Source organism: Pelecanus crispus, chromosome 7 (assembly GCF_030463565.1).
Source record: "Pelecanus crispus isolate bPelCri1 chromosome 7, bPelCri1.pri, whole genome shotgun sequence".
NCBI classification, from domain to species: Eukaryota; Metazoa; Chordata; class Aves; order Pelecaniformes; family Pelecanidae; genus Pelecanus; species Pelecanus crispus.
The window spans coordinates 4,140,979-4,160,755 of record NC_134649.1 but is presented as its reverse complement, the minus strand read 5'-3'; the positions used below and the strand labels follow the sequence as shown (position 1 = coordinate 4,160,755).

The 19,777-nt window shown below is 47.9% G+C and overlaps 1 protein-coding gene across 1 annotated transcript in view; it reads left to right on the top strand.

Moving 5' to 3' along the window:
- The window catches only part of LRRK1 (leucine rich repeat kinase 1), a 77,727-nt gene extending 60,206 nt beyond the window's left edge, over positions 1 to 17,521 (top strand). Inside the window, exons 23-33 of the mRNA XM_009493529.2 lie at positions 155 to 404; positions 1,841 to 2,007; positions 3,117 to 3,314; positions 3,997 to 4,274; positions 4,466 to 4,660; positions 5,488 to 5,639; positions 7,225 to 7,342; positions 8,780 to 8,896; positions 13,960 to 14,795; positions 15,386 to 15,487; positions 17,344 to 17,521. Of these exons, the coding sequence (XP_009491804.1) occupies positions 155 to 404; positions 1,841 to 2,007; positions 3,117 to 3,314; positions 3,997 to 4,274; positions 4,466 to 4,660; positions 5,488 to 5,639; positions 7,225 to 7,342; positions 8,780 to 8,896; positions 13,960 to 14,795; positions 15,386 to 15,487; positions 17,344 to 17,521 (2,591 nt within the window). The remainder of the gene's footprint in view (positions 1 to 154; positions 405 to 1,840; positions 2,008 to 3,116; positions 3,315 to 3,996; positions 4,275 to 4,465; positions 4,661 to 5,487; positions 5,640 to 7,224; positions 7,343 to 8,779; positions 8,897 to 13,959; positions 14,796 to 15,385; positions 15,488 to 17,343) is intronic.
- The last annotated feature ends 2,256 nt before the right edge of the window (positions 17,522 to 19,777 follow it).

Sequence of the window (19,777 nt, the reverse complement as noted above, 5' to 3'; positions counted from 1 at the left end):
ATACGCTGCACTAAACTCCTGCTTTCTTGAGTGTGACCATTTTCAGCCGGTGGATGCAGGTAGTGACTGTAGACATCTGAATGCACTAGGAGCTGTTGTTCTTTCTCAGTTTGTGTGGGTTATGTTGTTTTCTGTTTGCTTGCTTGCTTTGAAGCGCTCACAGCCACTGAGAGTGATGGCACGTTGCTGATGGAGCAGTATGTGCCCTGCCACATCTGTGCAGCTTCCAAGCCAGAGGAGAATGAGTGTGGCGAGAAGGTGGAGGACGTGCAGTACTTCAACATGGAGGACTGTGTCCTGACTGCCATTGAACTGGACTACATCACATGTCCTAACCACCCTGACATCCCTGTTTCTCTCCAAGAGCTGGTCCCAGAGCTTTTCATGACCGATTTTCCTGCCAGGTAATGTTATTTGATAGCTTTTGGTTAAGTTTCAGTGTACCTATATAATTCGGTTGGATTTTTTTCTGAAGTCATCTCTGCTAAAGGAACTTACTGACCACAGGAAACAAATTCATCCGCTCTCAATCCCTGCTCTGGCAATTCATCCTAAACTGCACTTCTGGTGTTCAGCACACTTGCTTGGACAATCGTTGTGTGCTGACCCGAGCCATCACTTCAGGGGGTCCTTTGAGATCACCGTGATGCAATGTGAAAGTCCCTTTTTAAAGCTGCAGGTGTCCTGCATTGCCCAGTACTCTAGCCAGAGCTTTCTGTAGTTGGAATCTTTCTAGGATCCCAGAAAGGAGATTTTAATGTGGCAAAACCAAAAGGAAGTGCTGCTGCATCACAAGATTGGCACTGAAATTGCCTTTGGTTATGAAGAGCCTGTAGGTGAGGGAATTTATATAGACACCACTAGAGAATCCACATTTTGTCGAGGCTCCTGCTCAGCTGAGGGCTGTTGGATGTGTTGTAGTAGTGTGGCAGTCCTGAACAGCTGAAACAGCTCTTCCCTACCCATAGCAGCACTGCCAAATCTTTAAGCTGCTTAACTGCGTTCCCAGATGGGTTCAGTCTTACACCCCTTATTACTTAGTGTGTAGAGCAAAAGACCTCCTGACAGCAGGCAGGACAGGCGACCAATGTCCGTTGCGCTTCACACTTTCTCAGACCTTTCTGTGCCCCATGCAGAGCTGTGAGACCTCTAGACCAAACTGTGTCCTGTTGGCTGCTGTCGGAGCTTTCTGTGCTCCCACTGGCCTTGTTCCTTTCTTGGGGTCATTTTACTGGCAAACACCCCATCGGCTCGTCACGACAGCCCTCCTCGCAGTGCTATCTCCTAGAGATTTATTTGACGGGTGCGAGGCGAGTGGAGATGTTTGAAGTGTGAACAGCTGTAAAAGTAGTCTCTGGAAGAGTGGGGAAATGATGAATTGCAGCCTAGGAACAGTAAGCTGATTTGAATAATCAGGTTTCAGAGTGTGGGGCTGTTCATAAACATCCTGTCCTGCCTCAGCGGAGGAAAGAGAAACAGGATGTAAATGAAGCAAAAAAAATCGTTAATATAGTTAAATGGTACAAATATTTGTACCTGTGTCATCTGCTTGGAAAAGGAGCTTATGTGCTTTCCAGATCTGTTTGATTCTTGTGGGATAAATTAGTAAAAAGCCTTTTTTGCTTATTTGCTCAAGTTACTTTTTTCTGCAAGAAATCTGTTGTACGTGAGCCAGCATAGAGTACATTGAGATGACCAAGGCAGTTGAGGTGATCCAGTCCTGTCAGTAGATAAGACAAGAACCTATTAGGGATTTGTGAAAATTGAAATCACATTAAACACATGAATTTACAATGTCTTTGAAACTTTTAATTAAATAGCCCCAATCTCTTTTTGGCAGACTGTTCCTGGAAAATAGCAAACTGGAATGCAGTGAAAATGAAAACAACGTTCTTGGCCAGGGTGGAAGTGGGACCGTTATATATCGGGCACGATACCAAGGAAAACCGGTGGCTGTGAAGAGATTTCAGATTAAAAAATGCAAGGGTTCTCCCACTTCAGCTGCAGGTACAGTACGCAGAATCAGTGTCGGGAATTGGCTCTTGCAGTCTGCGATCCCAAGCTAAGACCAAAGAGCCTTCGCTCTCCGAAGTGCTGGCAGCACCTGTTTAAATACAGCTGTGAAATACATAGCAAAATCGATGTTTCCATGGAGGAGGAGGATGCATCTTAAAGAGTCCTTCACAAAGGCACTTGTAGCGATGAAGGTCATTGGCTCTGCAGGAGGCTTCTCTCCTGCAGGTCAGTGGGTGGACTCATAGGGTGCCAAGGCAGAGTTCTTGACTGGGGCGGGAGGCAAGATTTCATCTCCTGTCCCCAAGCTATTTGGCAATGAGAAGTGTGGATTTGCATGGGTTTGCACTAAGGACTTGTGGGTCTCCATCTTTGAATAAGTCTTTAACTCCATCTGTGTCAGCAGCTACAGAAAGCAAACTGGGAATCCTTCTCAGCCTGCCAGCTTCTCCAGGCAGGGACAGGCTCTCGTACTGCACGTGCCGGCTGTTGAGCACAGGTTTCCAGCAGAGCCTCAGTCCACAGACAAAGGAAAGGGGAAAGTGCCTCACTTTCCTCATTCTTGTCAGGGAAGGATGCAGTGAACCCCTGAGCTGTGGAGGAGGCCAGCTGCTGTCCCAGTGACAAATAACCTTTGGAAAAACCAGACCTGCCTGAACAGCCTGTGGTGTCCCATGGCAGAAGGACAATTACTGTGAAGGGTCCCTCTTCTGGCAGGGCAGCTGGGAAAGGGTAGGGAAGACTCCTTCCACCAAAGGGTATGCAAATGTGGCATCCACACCCAGAGAGTCCCTGCTTTAAAAAGCACAGCACGAGTTTTCCAGAATCATCCAGGTGATTTATGAGAACTGTGTGCCAGACACACTCAAGGTTGGCGTTAAAGGACCAAGGGAGCACTTGCTTCCTGAGGCAGCCTGCTTATAGCCAATGTCTGTTAGTGGCTCATGCATCAACATGAGGATGCAATTTAAAGCCTTGCTGTTGGCATAACCGCACAAGCTGCCTTCCTCCTGCAGCATTTGCTCAGTGATTAGCACCTTCCAAAGAGTTTCTGACTTGGTTTCTCAGCTGGAGAGTGAGAAAGGGTTTATGTGTCTTTCCAGATACCATGCTGAAACACCTGAGAGCCATGGACGCCATGAAGAACTTCTCTGAGTTTCGCCAGGAGGCCAGCATGCTCCACTCACTGCAACACCCCTGCATCGTCTCCCTCATTGGCATCAGCATCCATCCTCTCTGCTTTGCCCTAGAGCTGGCCCCTCTGGGCAGCCTCACCACTGTATTGTCTGAAAACTCCAAAGGTAAAAACTCCAAAGACTTCAAACGGTCTCCCTCTTGGCAGAGCTCACTCTCCGAGTCACAGTAGTGACAAATGGTCAACAACATTTAAATTACTGCTTGATTTACTGAAAGAGATTTTTTTCCAGACTAGGGCGAGTGGGAGGGATGGAATTGTTCTTAAACTGTGCCTTTGGGAACCTAGTAAAAATTGATGCTCAGGATTTTCAAAACTACTTTGGAGACCTGGATTTTCAATTTCTCTGCAAATTAAGAAGTGCATCTCACTTCAGTGCTGCATGGGTAATGCTGCATTCTTCCCCCTGCAGATGGGTGTCTGGCACTCTAAATTCTCTCATAATTATCTGTATTTCTGTTGCTGTCAAATGAATGACACTAATTCCAAGATAGGTTGAGGCCATCTGACCCTCTTGGCACCTTGGCTTTGTGTCAAATTTCAATTAAACACTAATTTTCACCAGAAGATGCAGGGGTCTAGAAGTGAAAGGGTTTAAAAAAAGAATCTAATAGAACTGTGAGACATGTATAGTAACACGAACAGTGTCATTTCAAATCGTGGCATTGAGTGATGTTTTAAAAGGCTGTTAGTTATTGCTCTGGAGTTTAAAAGAGAAAGAGAAAGGGAAGAAAAAAGGCAGTTACTGCAATTACAAGAACTGAAGACAGTCTGTTCCTTTGTGCCAGGGTCTTCCTTTGTGCCGCTGGGACACATGCTGACACACAAAATAGCGTATCAGATTGTAACAGGCCTTGCCTACCTGCATAAAAAGAACATCATCTTCTGTGACCTGAAGTCAGACAATATTTTGGTGTGGTCCCTGGACGTCAAAGAGCCCATCAACATCAAGCTTTCCGACTACGGAATCTCCCGGCAGTCATTCCATGAAGGCGCGCTTGGCGTGGAAGGCACGCCGGGCTACCAAGCTCCTGAGATCAGGCCTCGCATAGTCTACGACGAGAAGGTAACTGTGGCGTATCCGCGGGCGCAGCCCCTACGTGACAGCGGTGGGTGGCTGGTTTCATGCATGGGGGGGAATTCCCTTCTACATGCATGGTGTGCAGCACTAGATTTCCCACCATGGCCTTCCTTGCTCTCCTCTCCACCCACCAAGGGAGGTTTGCCCTGTTTTTTTCTCTCTGTTTCTGGCTCTAGGTCGACATGTTCTCATATGGGATGGTGCTGTATGAGCTGCTGTCTGGTCAGCGGCCCGTGCTAGGACAACACCAGCTCCAGATTGCAAAAAAGCTGTCTAAAGGGATCCGTCCTGTTCTTGGGCAGCCGGAAGAGGTGCAGCTATATAGGATGCAGGCACTCATGATGGAGTGTTGGGACACTAAGCCAGAAAAGGTACAAGACAACCCTCATGACCAGTGTTTTCTGATCACATAGCTACAGGGATCTGGCAGCTGTCTTCACGCAGGACAGCTAGGCTTGCTCTCGGTACAGCAGAACAGCTCAGTTGCCCATTTACCTCTCCTGCTGATAAGGCCCAGAACTTCTGCTGACTTAAATGGGAGTTTTATGAGTTAAACTATGGCAGATTGGTGGCCTTAGACATCTGCAGTGACATGAAGGTCCCTTGACGTCAATGGCAGTTAAGATATTGATTTCACCAGGGCAAGATGTTACCCGTAATTTCTGGAAACAGCTACAGTATCATGCTGTGAGGGTAACTACAAAGACTTCAGAAACCCCAAGATTATAAAAGGTGGTATGATGAAGAAAAGGGTTCAAAGTACAAGACGAGGACTGTGCTGCATTACGTTTTACATTAATTGCAAGTTGGCGTTTCAGAGCTGCTGTCCTTCAAACAAAGGACAGCTTGACTCACAGACAGCTAGACACTGTCACGACAGTGGGTCAGTTTCCAAAATTCATAAACCTGAAGAAATTGAGCAATAAAATGTGTAAGAGAAACACAGACCAAACCGTGGAAGTACAGAAGATGTTTGTCTTCAGTGTCTGGGGTGTGGAGGATGCTAAGAACCAATCAGGTGGCATTTATAAGGAGAATCTGGTGTAGATTTGAGAAAGTAGCAGAAGCATTTATTTAATAAGTCCTACTTCTTGGCTCTCTAGCTTTAGTAAATAATGATTATTATGATTCTTTTATTTCATCAGGACCTCCAGCTGTCTTGTGTGACATATGTCTTTCTCTTTTCCTTTCCCCACAGCGTCCACTGGCCATTTCTGTGGTAGGGCAGATGAAAGATCCTACCTTTGCAACATTTATGTACCTGCTGTCCTGTGGCAAGCAGTCTTCCTTCTTCTGCTCCCAAGGACAGGAGTACACTGTGGTGTTCTGGGATGGGAAGGAAGACACCAGGTGGGACGGGTCATATTAGTAATTTCTTTCTTTTGTTCTTTTTCAACTAAAAATCCTTCAGCGTCTTCACTTATGTCTCTGGGAGGGAGGTAAAGAAGGTGAAAGTGAATTTGGGGGAATGCCAAGGATACGGTGAACACTGTTTTCCCAAACTCTTAATTGGGAACAGTGGTTACGTTATAAAGGATATTTAATGAGCTTAACTCTGCTTCAGTTAATATGAGGAGAAGATTAGGGCAGTGTAATGATTCACACACACAGGATGAAGCATTTGCACATGAGAACAGACGTGTTCTGCCTTTCCTAATGAGGCCATTTAACACTAAACCTTTCCTAATTGAGACTGCAGTTCCATCTCTGTTCTGCAAAGCAATTAAGCACATGCTTAAATCCTATTGCAATCATCAGGAGTTAACCACATGCCTGAAGCTGTGTGTGCATCCAAGTGTATACTGCCAGTAAAATGTGTGCTATACTGAATAGGCATGTGCTTTAAATGTTATTAAATTGGGACTGAGGTGATGGTATTTTGCTCAGCCGCATGTGACCCGTGGCTAGTTAGGTTTATTTTTGTGGATGTTACTGATTTTTATAGCCCCAATGTTATTTGGGAACGTTCACAAACTGATCTGAATTTTATATTAATGTGTTCATTATTTGTAACCATTAACCTAATGGGAAAGGTACATGATCTGTTCATGAGCGATTTGCTTTGCTATTTGCAGTGCCTGGTCAGTCGTTCAGTGCAGACAGTGTAACTATTCCTGCTAAAACTGGTGAAACACGTGGGATGTATTCACAGATGTATTTTGAATACATGGATGTTGTCCAAATATTCACAGCAATATATCTCAGTGAATCTGCTGGACAATCCACTTGCTGGAGACTGCTGAATAACAAATTACTTATATGTGACAGATTTCAGGATATGTAATTGCTTGTGCCACAGTTGGTAAAACATCTGGGGCTCACAGATGTGGTTGTGAATATCCAGTTATTGCTCAAACACACAAACCCAATGAACTTCCCTAAACAAACAAAATCCTTTTAGTTACAAAAATATTAATTAGTCATATTTATGAATTATTTTATCCGGTTACAGATCTTTGCTCTTATTTGGAAGAATCATGCTCTTCTGTTTATGTACTAGAATAAGTAATGAAGCCAGATAATACTGAGGCAGTGAACTTGGAGAACGAGCACATATTCTCTTGAGAACCTAATGGGCAAGATGGGCTAAGACCTCCCAGCTATTAATTACTGCTCTTCAGCTGGAGCTATTTGTCTCGCAGCTGAATTATAGTAACAGACCACGTAAGTTCTCCTAATCCATTTCCGCGCAAAGCCCGATAGCTGAGTTTAAATCTTCGCAGAAACAAATTGCATGTCTGCCCCCTGAGGAAGAGCTGTGGCACATCTGTATTTCTCTTCCTTTACGAAGACCATTTGGAGGGGTGGAGAGCCTCGCAGCATCGACCTCATCTGGACAGTCGCGTTATGGCTTGGCCAAAAGTGCCGAGTACTGTCCCGTAGCAGTTTGCAGGCTGAATGTGGGCTATCGGAAATTGTTATTTGCTCCTTTCAGAAACTACACGGTGGTGAATCCAGAGAAAGGAGTCATAGAAGTGGAGAGGATGAGCTGCCCAGGAATGAAGCTATGCTGCCAACTAAAATTTCAGAATGCCCTCTGGGCTGCCACGGAGGTGAGCGTTGCCTGCGCTTCAGTGTCCGGCTCAAGAGGGGCCTCATTAGAAGAAACACAAATGAAGAGAAAGAGCCTATTAAATTAGTAAAGCTAAGAGTGTTTGAGACAATGGGCGTCTCAGATGAGCAGCGTGACTTTGCATCTGCTGTCTCCGGGTGTATTGTTTCTGCCTGTTCCTTAGCTGATACCTAGATCAAAATCGTGCCTCCTGGTCTTCAAAGCGATCGTGGGAACCTCGGCTTTCCGAGGCGAAACTCTCCAGATTGTAGCATATCTGTACCCAGGGTTTCATCTGGGAAATGTCCTTATCTGTAAGCGATAAAGGGAAGCAGTGAACGAAACCATGCATTTAAGGGTGGGGTTTTGAAAGAGGCCCAAGGGATTTGAAAGTTGGTGGGAAATGGGTACCCAAGTTTTGTGTTCACCATGGAAAACTGCCGCTAAAAAAATAGTCAGAAAACATGGCTGATTTATCCCTCAGAGCCCCTGTCCCTCATCAAAAAGGGGTGTGTTAAGTGTCAGCTGGTTCTGACATAATCGTGTGACACAAACCAAACAAAAAATAGCTGAAACAAATGGAAATGTGCCTGAAGTTCAGTGTTTCAGAGAGGGGAAAAAAGGCCATGCTTGCTGAATAAATAATCTGTGTTGGTTAATTCACCCCGCCCTAGCATAGATGCTGGAACTGAGAGAGGGTATAGAGCTTTTTTTTGCTGTAGGAAAATAAGATATTTTGACTTCTGTTCCCAAATTGAGGTAAAGTTCAAATATTCCTATTTTTTCATAACAAGAAGTAAAGAAAAATTACAATTCCAAAATCGTAAAGCACTTTATAGCCATCTTTTTGATCAAAATGAAATGTGTTGCTACTCCCCAAACTGGGTGCTCTATGTCAGTTTAGTAGATTTACGAGGTGTAGAGCAGGTATAATTCCACATACAATGTAATACTGGCTTTCCTTGAATTGACAGATTAATTTATTAATGTAAATGTATTAATTTATTAATGTAAAATAACATACAACATGTTTCAGTTGTCCTGACACGTTTGGGATTTGTTGGGATTGGGGGGGAGGAGCCCGTCCCTTTAATTTATTTTTGGAAGAATTTTAAAAATTAAAAAAAACCCCATGAAACAGAGGGTCGTCAAGTGCTACTTTTAGATGTGGTGATAAAACACCTATAGTGGTGATTTTGATGGCTTTTGGGTAGCTCATATACTGCCCACAGCTCATTCTGGGCAAGGCAGTACCTGCCTTCTACTCACAGACAAAGCAAATGCTCTCCAGGGAAAACAAAGAGAAATCCAGGCTTTGGATATCAAAAAATACAAGTAAAAACAGGTTTTGGAACCAATTTGATCTTGTTCAGGTATCAAAACATGAAAAGCATGGAAGATGATTGAAACTTATAGAATTTTATGTGCTTTTTCACAGGACCAGAAGATTTCTGTGTACGGGTTGCAGGGCATGTGTCCTCTAAAGACTCCGCAGAAGGGTTTGGACACTCCTGCTACTGTGAGCTGCTTTCTAGTAATGCCTGTTGTCAAAAAGGTAAGGAGGAACCTGAAGGAAAAGGGGCATTAGCGAGACTAAGCCATCTGCTGCCGGGCCAAGCTGCCAGAGTTTGCGCGGCTTGACGCTAGCTAGTGTTGAAGGACTTCGCGATGCCCAGGAACATTTTGGCAGTGCGAGGAGAAGGTTTCCAGGTCTTTGTGCCTCTGCCAGAGGACAGAGGTGTGGGCAAAAGCCTGAGTCAGGGGACCAAAGCTGGCATCTCCAAGCCTGCTGGGAAAATAGTCAAAATAGATCAAATTCCTCTGCAAGGAAGTTTTCCAGCTGTGTTTCCACATCACTGGAAGACAAGGTTTAGGCTGATCAAGCAAAGTTGAGAGGACATGAAACAATAATTAGAGTAGAGGTTTGTTAACTGCTAATGCAGGACTTGGGTATATCCTAGCTCTTGTACCCGCTCTTTTCCTGGGGCGTGTGCGTGCTGACATTTGCGTGCAGAATCATCTTTAAATATTAGCTAGGCTCAGCCACACTTCTTTTCTGGTTTTGAATGAGAACACTTAGATGATACCGCTCTTATAGGTAATACTCTTGTGGGTAATATGGATAATTACTCTTACGGGTAATAACATAAGTTATATACTATCTGTCTAGTTCTGGAATTGCTAACATCTGGTTACTGGCAAGAGAAATCTGACATGACTGCCTATTGCGGGCAAGTCTTGGGAGATGTATAAAAACTGTTTTTGGGCTAAATTACCTCCAGTTTGCTTACAGCCACCTCAACTGAAAACATATAATTATGTTCCAATGTTATTGGTAGCTGTGTAGTTTTTGCAAATGCCAGCAGACTGATATGTGTCTAAAAGCTCAATGTGGAGCAGGTCTCAGAGCGACAGTGGAGTTGTTTTATACCACATGCCCATTCTGAGTTATTGTCCATTTCTGGCTCGTTTGCTTCGACTGCTGCATCGCTGCAAACTGAGTCCAAGGCAGATGGTTAGTGTAAGGTGTACTGCTTCACTTCCAAACATGGTGTAAGTAGGACTAAAGTAGGGCATAGCTGTAAAGTTGGCACAGGGATGAATTTCACCCGCCGGGAGGCTGCATCTGTCGGCTTTCTTTGGCTCCCACACCTGCAGCGTTTCTCCGCCGTGGAGTTTCATTTCTGATGTGTAGGGCAAATTTCTTTTTCATGCTGCCTGAGGTTTTGTCCAGGACAGTCGAACGAGTCTTTCACTTTCAGCTTTTCCACTGTCATACAGCTTGCAAAGCCATTCCTCGGGGGTTACAAGTGGCTTTATGTCTCCTGGTTTCTATTTTCAGCTTGTGGCTTGCCGAGAAAATGTCATAAATAATGCCAGGCCCTACAATAGTAATATTGAGTCTAGACACCTCCCTTCCTCCCCCGACCCTACCCAACCTTCCAGAAATCCACATCCCTTCGGCGCACTCCTTCTTAGTTTATTGGACTTACTTTTTCCTCTCTCCTTTCTATGAATGAGTTTGGCAGTGAAATAGCCAGAGCAGCAGCCATAGGGATGTGCAGACCAGGTTGGCAAGAAACTAAACTGTTTTTTCAAACAGCCGGTTCTTCCAACAAGTTAAGTGGAAAGCTTACGCTTGTCAAAGTCGCTGTACAGCGCAGCGAGCTGTATCAGAGTTATCGCATAGTCATTATTGTCCAGCAGAGAAGAGAGTTGCTCGCCTTTCCCTGGGAAGAAAGCCTTTAGCTGATGAGATGTGAGGTAACTAGCAGTCAGAGAATTGCCGAGGGATGTTGCTGGGAAGGGGAATTCTTTACGACTGCCTTGGGAAGACTGATCCAAAAGAAATAGTTTCCAAAACTTGGTTTCTCATCCAAAGGAAGCATCATGGAAATTTAAAAGCAGCAGAGAGGGGCCCAGAATCCAAAACTTGCCCGCCAAGGAAAAGTCTTGTACAATTTAAGCTTTTTTTTTTTGCATGCTTTCTGTCACCAGTATCATTGTTTTTGGCAAACAATAAAATTTTCAGTAAATTTCAGAAAAAAAAAAGGCAAACAAACAGGTTAAAAAGAGCAAAACAAGATGCTTTCTGAATTGGTTTGCAGCATTCTTACAAAGAGATGTTGAGGGAGACATCTGAATAGATCCAAGCCTCTGGCCTCTTGGAAAAACCTGGAACACACGAAAACAAAAGCTGCATTTAAAGGCTGCAGCCTGCCGCGGCGTTCGCTGCCAGCAGTGCCAGACCCTGCGGGGAAGAGAGGAGGAGGTGACCGAGGCTGTGGTGTCGGGGGCTGTATTTTCTTTTTTTTTTTTTTTTTTTTTTTTTTTTAACCTGCTCACAGCGGCCATGCCGACGGCTCCGAGCCTCGCGCTGTCCTTAGCTGCGAGGACAGGACGTCTGGAGCCAGCACATCTCCTGCACATCACATACCGTCACAGCCCCGCTCAGAGGCCTTCCTCCCTGGCACAGCGGGACTTCTGGCAGGACGGAGACTTCAAATGCAGTTTTGTTGCTGTGTGTTTTTGTTGGCTCTTTGTGGAGCCCAAATGTTGAAAATGAATTCTGAGAAAGTTACTTAAGGTTTCTGGAGGCTGCTGCCCTGCCTGCCTTTGGTCACTGTTGTAATACCCTGATTTGGAGAGTTTTGCCTCGTGGCCCAGCTGCACCGGCACCTAATAAAGTCTGGTGAGTCGGTGGCACCCGAGGGTGTGTGACCTTTGCTGTGTTCTTCTGTGAAATGGGCCACTCCCTCGTCTCGTCAGGGGATGTCAGGTTGATGTCATTTCTCAGCGTTTGAGTTCCTACTCCTTGTGTTTTAAACAGAGAGATAACAACAGTGGCTGGATAGAAACAGGTCCCAATAGCCAAGGCAGTGAAGAATAAGTCCCCCAAAGCATAGAATATCTTCCAGATTTGCTTCCATCGTTGTGCTGCTCCAGACAGGCTAGAATTTGTCAGAGTCAGTATTACTGGTAAAGCTGGGTGGGGATCACTGACGCAGCTCTGCCCAGTTATGGTGCCGATTGCTCAGTGCCGGGGAAATTTGACCTGTGGAACCCAAAAGGGAATCTGGCTTCTGTTCTGCAGTTGCTGACACTAATCAAAGAAATCAAAATATTTTTTATGAAGACTGTGCTTGGATAAATCAGCATTTTCAAATCAAATGAGACAAAACTGTAGAGATCTTGGAAGACTTTGACAGTGTTCTGTGTCATGCTAGGAGCAGTTCAGGGTGACGTACCCACATGACAGTTTATTTCAGATGTTCCCATTTCAATTTAAATTTTTAGTAAGAAATACCTATTGTGCAGGGTCCTTTGGATTGAAAAAGTTGGACCATTTTCACCAATGTGGGCTGTTCTGCTTTGGTTTGTTCTGGTTTAAATAATTGAACTCCTTTGCAAAGAAAAAGTAACCCAAAACCCAGCTTGTGCAAAGCATCGTGCCATGTTCCAACCTATTGATGCAACTCCCTGGCAAACTCCTATCCAGGAGCCTTTGCACCAGATGCACATGGCAGCAGGGGCATGGCACCGAACGCTGCAGGCCATTTGGGTTTCTTTTAATTAGTGGTTAGAGAATTGGGACTGGACTGAGTTCAAGTCCAAGTCCCATTTCATAACTTTCCACTTGCTTCTCTAGTTTTTCCCATTACAGTAAAATTCTGCTGTGATTTGGATTAGTCATACGGGCTCAGCACACTCATGGTTTTACTCATACTTTGTATGCAGATAGTGTGTTTTTGTCCAAGGCTCTTAATGAACCTTGCAAACAGTGCTATCAATTAAACTAATACTTACCCCTATGCTATCTGCCCCGTGATATCTGAGAGCAATTCAAGATACTGATTTTGGCCTCTACAGGTTTAAGCAGCCTGGGAGCTATCTTCCAGGGCTGGCACAGCCAAGGTCCCTGGAAGTACACAGGCTTTCCCTTAATTTATGAGCAGCAAGGGGTAACGCCGAGTCCCTGTCCCATGTCACAGAGGCGGGCAGCGTCGCTGGCGTCCCGGGCACGCTGGGAGGCAGGGCTTCCAGCCATGGCGGGGCCGCAGAGGGGTGAGGTTGTGCTGGTTCAGCTGGTCGTGCTCTGTCTGGTTCTGTTCATTTTGGTTTCCTTTAGTCCGGCAAGATTGTAACAACAGCAAAAAAGCCCTGGGCGAAGGGTCTGTTTTTAGAATTTATTGCTCTGCGGGGAGGAAATAGAAAGGCCTTTGAGGTAGGTATTGTTTTATCTGCTTCACAGATGGGGGAGTTTCTGGTATAGACCCAAGCTCCTGGGGAGTTTTGTTCCTAAGCGATCCATTTCCCAGTCTAACAGCATTTTGCACTGCTGCGATGAGCTGGAGGAGTCAGAGACCCGGCGAGCCATGGTCTTCTCACCAGCTCCCGTCCACGGGACGTGACGGTATCCATTGCAGCAGTGCTGCAGAGCGCTGCTCCGGAGCTTGACGCCAGCCGTGGCTCCTGCAGCCAACGCATCTGTACATTCAGGGGCAGGTTTTTAACTACCTGCAGAACTGTTCATGGCACTTGGCAGCCACTTTGCCAAATTGCTGCTGCTTCTGTGCCTTCCGCTGGGATGTCTGTGAGCTGCCAGGGAGCACGTCCCTGGGAGGAGCGGTGCTGTTAAAGCAGCAGACGCTGGATATGGAGCGGTCACTGTATGCTCTTGTTTGCGAGAGGATTCTCTCCCTCTCTTTCCATTTTTACTGCATTTCTTCCATTCCTCTCCTACCTACACTGATAGCAATAGCTTTACTCCTTTTTGGAAATGAGCCGGGTTTCTACAGCTGGATTCCTAGGATCATGGTGGCTTTCTCTGAACGTACTCCAGCTTCAATTTGTTAAGCTTCGGGGCAGGCTGCCAGGTCCGTCTGTCCTCCCTTGCCAATAAAGAGAGAGGTAATACTGGGTGAGAGGAGTATGGCTCTGCAGCAGCTTCTATGTAATGACTTCTTTTTATGTTGCTGTTATCACCGAGTGATTTGGGGTAAGTTACTAGTGTACTTGCAGAATTGTGAGAGGCAGCCAGAGCCTCTGGATTGAAAGCTCTTGTATTACAGAGAAGTAAAGAGTCCAGATAGCGAATCTGCTGTCTCTTTCTTGCAGAACTCGTATGTGGTGCTGGCCGGCTTGTCGGATGGACTTGTAGCAGTGTTTTCGGTGTCCCAGGGCATCCCAGGGGACAGCTGCTCCTACCTGTGCTCCCACACGGCAAACAGATCCAAATTCAACATTCCTGATGATGACCCCCGGCAGAACCCGTACCCCGTGAAGGCCATGGAGATCACCAACAGCGGAGCGGAGGTTTGGTACAGCAACGGCCCCGGCATCCTCATCATAGACTGCGCCACGATGGAGATCAGCAGGAGGCTGGAGCCCTTCAACCCGCCGTCGGCGATCACATCCATCGCCTGCAACTCGGAGTGTCACGGGGAGGAGGTGGTGTGGTGTCTGGACGATAAAAGCAACTACCTGGTGATGTATCACGTTACCACCTACCAGCTCTGCGCACGCTACTTCTGCGGAGACTGCAGCCCCCTCAGAGACATGTTTACAATCCAGCAGCCTTCGGCAGCCATCCCAGCTACAGCACCTATAAACCACAAAGCGATGGAGAGTAATCCGCTGGCGGACATGAGCATTATCTACAGCCCGGAGGTTGGCACCCAGATACTAAACCACCAGGACTCGCTCACAGATTATTGCTCTGTGTCTTCCTACTCCTCCTCGCCTCCTAACAGGATAACCCGGTGCCCCTCCAGCCTACCCAGCTCACCCATGAGCTCTTCCAGTGCACCGCTCTCCACAGATTTTGAGGAGTCTGACAAATTTCATGAGCTGAAGCCTTCCCTGGATCATGATGCTATGCCTACAGGTGACAACACGCAACATCTCCAAGCCGTCAAGATTCTTCCGGTAAAAGACCTCATATGGATCCCCAGGTAAGTGGGTCACCTAGCAAAGCAACTTCATCAAAATCCCTCCTGGGCTGAGCGTGAGATTAGCTCAGGCTAATTCAGGAACTTTTGCATTCCCAGTATGATTCACCTGCCCAGAAAGTCAAGTTATCACTAAGAAATTTTATTCCCAGTGCAATGGTACCTTGATTTTTCTACTCCTTTTTAAAGATACCTAGCGTTGGGTAGAATGGCCACATCTAAGGTCTTGCAAGATTGATTTCAACAGAAGAGAAATGTGGGTGGTAAGACTCGAAGCCCTGTTTGCCCAGCTACTGAGGAAACAGAGAACAGTGGGCAGCTTCCTCACTCAGACACAACCCTGACAAATCCTGTTGTCTCCTGTTGAGCTGACAGAAACCACTGGGAATCTGATTTTGCCTGTCAGGGGGGCTCTCACTGCAGTGGATTCAGGATGCCCTTGGTGGCATGGCAGTGCCCCCTTCCCTGGAAAAGGTCGTGTAACTGCAGAAGGGATTGCAGCAGAGAGGTTGGATATCCAGCATGGATCTTCCTCAGCTGTCACCAGTCTCCGCTGTGGAGTACATGTGACGTCTCCCTCGTTTCTCTTCTAGGAGAGGAGGGGATATCATCGTGATCGGACTGGAGAAGGAATCGGGCACCCAGCGGGGCAGAGTGATCGCTGTGCTGAAGGCCGGGGAGCTGGCTCCCTACGGGTGAGGCTGACTGGGCAGCGCCTGTCACACCAGTTCCCAGGGGTGCAAGGGGACTGGGTGGCAGAGGGTGGCTCTGCAGGCTCCGGGGGCTCTTGGGAGCTTCCTCTCAGCATCCAGCGGCATCTGAGAAGCTCCCAGCCGGAGGAGACGTGGTTTCTGGTTGTGCATCAAGGCACGTGCATGCTCTTAGAGCATGGCAGATGGTCTGCAAAAGCCACAGAGACCCAAGTACCGCCGTTATGAGACAGGCAAGACAGTCCTGCACAATGCAGAAACGTCAGTCTGATCCTGCCTGGTGCTGACTCCCAGTGCTCTGAGGGCACCTGGCAGAAGATCGGTGGAGCTTGGCAGACTCAGGCCCTGCGTTAAGAACAAGAGGTGTATTTATGTAGAGCGCAATGCTTGTCTGTGGCTGCATTCACGTGGATCAGGTTGACGTTCTGGCTCTAAATGAGCACCTTTGTGCTGTCAGCAGTGACGGGCCGGGGGAAGGCTCCGGGAGCACAGGGGAGAGCAGTTATATACATTAATTTAAAATGTTTCATACAGCGAACGAGAGTCCAAGTAAATAAATAGCTGCTGGAGAGATGGGAGTGTTCCTGCTGATCACTTAAATACCAGTCTGGGATTGTACTATTTATGTCCAAACAAATGGAGGTTAAGCAGTGCTAAGGCTTATAAATGATCATTTATTACCACTGGGCAAACACAACAAGAGATCAAAGTGCTCCTGCCATTCCCTCTACTTGCTAACTGCGTGTCTTTATCAGTTAGTTGGGAGCAGAGTATTCTCTTTATTGTTCGCAGGGGCTCTTCGGTTGATTTTGCTTTACCCCAATTAAGTGTGGGGTTAAGGCGAGGTGACCCGGCCATCTCAGGCTTGTCCTGCTTTGCTGCCTTGCAGCCTGGCTGGGGCCGGCACGGTGGCCGCTGACTACTTGCCCTGTTTTACCAGCAGGCTCAAGGCCGGCTGACGGTGCCGGCCTCCTCCAAGCCCCTCCGAGTGCAGAGCAGGGGAGCGAGGTGAGGGAAGGAAGGTGGCTTCTTGGGGGCAGTTTGTGATAAAAAGCAGCAGCTCTTGTTGTCAGTGCTCCCCACCAAGGTCAAGGGCCCTTTCTGGGGAAAAAGTTCGGGGCTGGTCTTCCCCTGTCTGCTATTGGAGTGGTAGAAAGAGCCCAGCAAGGTCCCCTTGAACCCTGCAAGGATGCAGGTATGATCTTCTGCCTGGCCACCTCCCTCTGGGCTGTCTGCAGGGCCAGCTTCAGCCGCTCTTGTTTGATCAGGTAACACGCTCAGAGACCATGGAGGGAAGCACACGCAACACGATGCTGTCATGCAGGACTCCTGCATGAACCTTGCAGGTCCCTGGGCTGTTGCCGTAGCCATGCCTGCTGATCTGGACTCGGGGCTCGTACCCTGAGTGGGCAGAGGTGGGCTCCATCCTGCTTCCCCGCTGCATTTCAGTGTGGCTAGCTAGTGGCATGATGCGCGGGCTGGTCTGAAAGTGCGCAGCTGGCAGCAGGCAAAAGAGTCTGTGCATTTAGCACATTGGGAGATTAACAGCAACTTCAAAATGTCACGGCAGACTTAAGCACCCACCTCCGTGTTTAGGCACCTGAATCCCTTTAAAAATATTTTCCCATGTCACTGAGCCACTTGCGTTTGCTGTGACATAGTTTCTCATCCCTCTCTGTTACGTTCTCCTTTCTCAAGGATTTGCAGCTTGTAAAAAGAGACGCAGTAGCTGGAAAAGAGAGCGTGTGAGTCAGTGCCTCCCCGATGAGCGGTGGTGTGCTCTGTTAGCAGAGCTGCTCTCCGCTGTAACGCCCTTCTCTGCTCTGTTCTTCCTTTCCCAGGACGCTGGTGGATGCTGCTCTCATAGCAAAGGACACAGTTGTGTGCTGCTTTGAGAACGAAAACATGGAGTGGTGCCTGGCTGTCTGGAGGGGCTGGAGTGCCAGAGACTTTGACGTTTTCTACCAGGCCTACGAAGAACTGGGAAGGCTTGAAACCTGCATGCGAAAAAGAAGGTAGTGCCTGTGGCGCTGGGAACCAAGGCTCGACGGAAGACGGAAGCGTCCTGCTCTGAGCACGCCTGGACTCGGAGACGCAGTCCTGGCGAGGCAGGGGACGAGGGGTGCATGGGGGGAGCGTGCATCTGGTTTGCTGCTAATGAGCACTGCGGGATTCCTGTGACCGGAGCCCCGTCAGGGCTTTTGGGGACTGAAGAAACCGGTGTGAGCAGGGCAGGGACGAGCCCGGGAGCTGGGCCGCCTCTCTGCTCTCCTGCTCCGTCGCACGCTCCCCTGCAGTAGTTGAGAGCAGAAGGCGGAGGTGGCTGCAGTTCTGCTCGTGCCTCTATTTCCAGTTTCTTCTTCCCCATTTTAAATTCCTTCCTCACCTTCAGCATGCCCTGGCTGCTGCTGCTGCTTTTATAGTGTATATCGTCAGCCAGGAGAGCTCCGTGAACCTCAGCAGGCTCTTCCCTGGGAGCCTGAGCACGTTACGGTCCCCGCTGGCTGGCGGTGCGGGTCGGTGGGTGCTGATTCACCCTGCTCCCGGGGGAAATGCGTCTGCTGCAAGCCCTGCGCTGCGGGGCTGCTCCCCACAACCCTGCAAGTTCGTTAGAGGCTACTTCGGGGGTAGCCCCTGTTGTGATTGCTGTGTAGAGACATCCAGGTGTAAGAACCAGCAATAAGCTTTGGCTGGCCACTGCGTTTCTGGTTCCTAAAAGCTATTGTGGTTACAGTGTTAACTGTGAGAGAGCCGAAAATAATCTGCCAATAATACTGCACAATCTCAGTGAGTGAGCGAGCTATTTAATTGCACTGTTGCAAAGTCAATTGTAAATAGAGCTGAGACAAAGCGAAGCCACTCGGTTTGACAGATATTACCTGGTGTAAGAGAAGGGAGCCCGGTGACCAGGAAGGTTTATAACCTGTCTTTGTTCCTCTCCTCTTTCTCTTGGTAAATGCACTCTGGAGTATGGGGAACACAATAAGCTTAATTTGCCTGTGTATCTGTGCAGCTTCTGCTCACCACAGCTTTTATTTTATCTTCGTTAGTGGCCTGGGATGATGTATTGGCTCTGAATACAATTGCACTTAGTTATCCCAAGCATGTACAGCAGTGTAAAAAGTGAGCCCGCCTAAGCACCCTGTATAAAGGTGTACAGTTTGAATTTTGGACCTGTTTTTTGGTTTTGGGGTTTGGTTTTTTTTTTTTTCCTATCCCAAGAAACTTGTGTGAGCATCGGCAAGGCTGGCCAAGGCCGAACGGGCAGGTTAACCCTCTGGTTCACATTTCTGTTGCAGGCTGCTAAAATATCCTTCTTCAGAAACAGAGCGTATCTTAAAATAAACAGAATTCTCCCCACAATGACACTGCGTTGGTGGCACTTTTTATTGGCAGCCCACACCTACGTTGCCTGCAGGGTGTTTGGGGTTTGCAGTGTTGGGTTAAAATGCACGTCCTCCTGATGAACGTAGCTTGAATCGGGTTGACAAGTACAGGCCGTCTCCTTACCTGGCCTTACCTGTCTCCGGCTCCTCCGGCGGCTGGTGGAGCCGGCACGGCAGCTCCGCTGCGCCCTGCGTCGCTCTCCCTTGCCAGGATGAGCTCTCCTCTTGTCTCGGAGACGGGGAAGAGGAAGCTCAGCCCTTCGCTGCCGCTGCGGTTTGACAGGCGTTTTCACAGCTGCCCCGAGAGCTTATCCTGACTCAGGCTTCGCTGTGAAATAGCTGTGTCTGTGTCAGGGCTAATTAACTGCATTTCCCTGAAACTCTGTCGCCTACCTCCTGCCCTCCCGCGTAGCCCAAAGCCTGCACGTGCCGGCCGCACGCACCCCTGTCACCTGCGCTGGGGTTCAGCCGTCTCACGGTCGCCTGCCCCGGGTGCCAAACCCCTTTTCCACGCACGTACTATTTCGTGATCCTTGAAGCCCCAACAGAGGCGATAAACCAGCTCATGGCTTTCATTCGGCCTTGCAGCTTTTCTTTGAGAAAATACTGCCTGGCATAGCCACAGCTGGCCATCAGCATCTCTCTGGAGCAGAACAGCTTTGTTCAGCCTGGAGAAGAGGAGGCTGAGGGGAGACCTCATCGCGCTCTACAGCTGCCTGAACAGAGGTGCAGTGAGGTGGGGGTCAGGCTCTTCTCCCAAGTAACAAGCGATAGGATGAGAGGAAATTGCCTCAAGCTGCACCAGGGGAGGTTTAGATTGGATATTAGGAAAAATTTCTTCACAGAAAGGGTAGTCAAGCATTGGAACAGGCTGCCCAGAGAGGTGGTG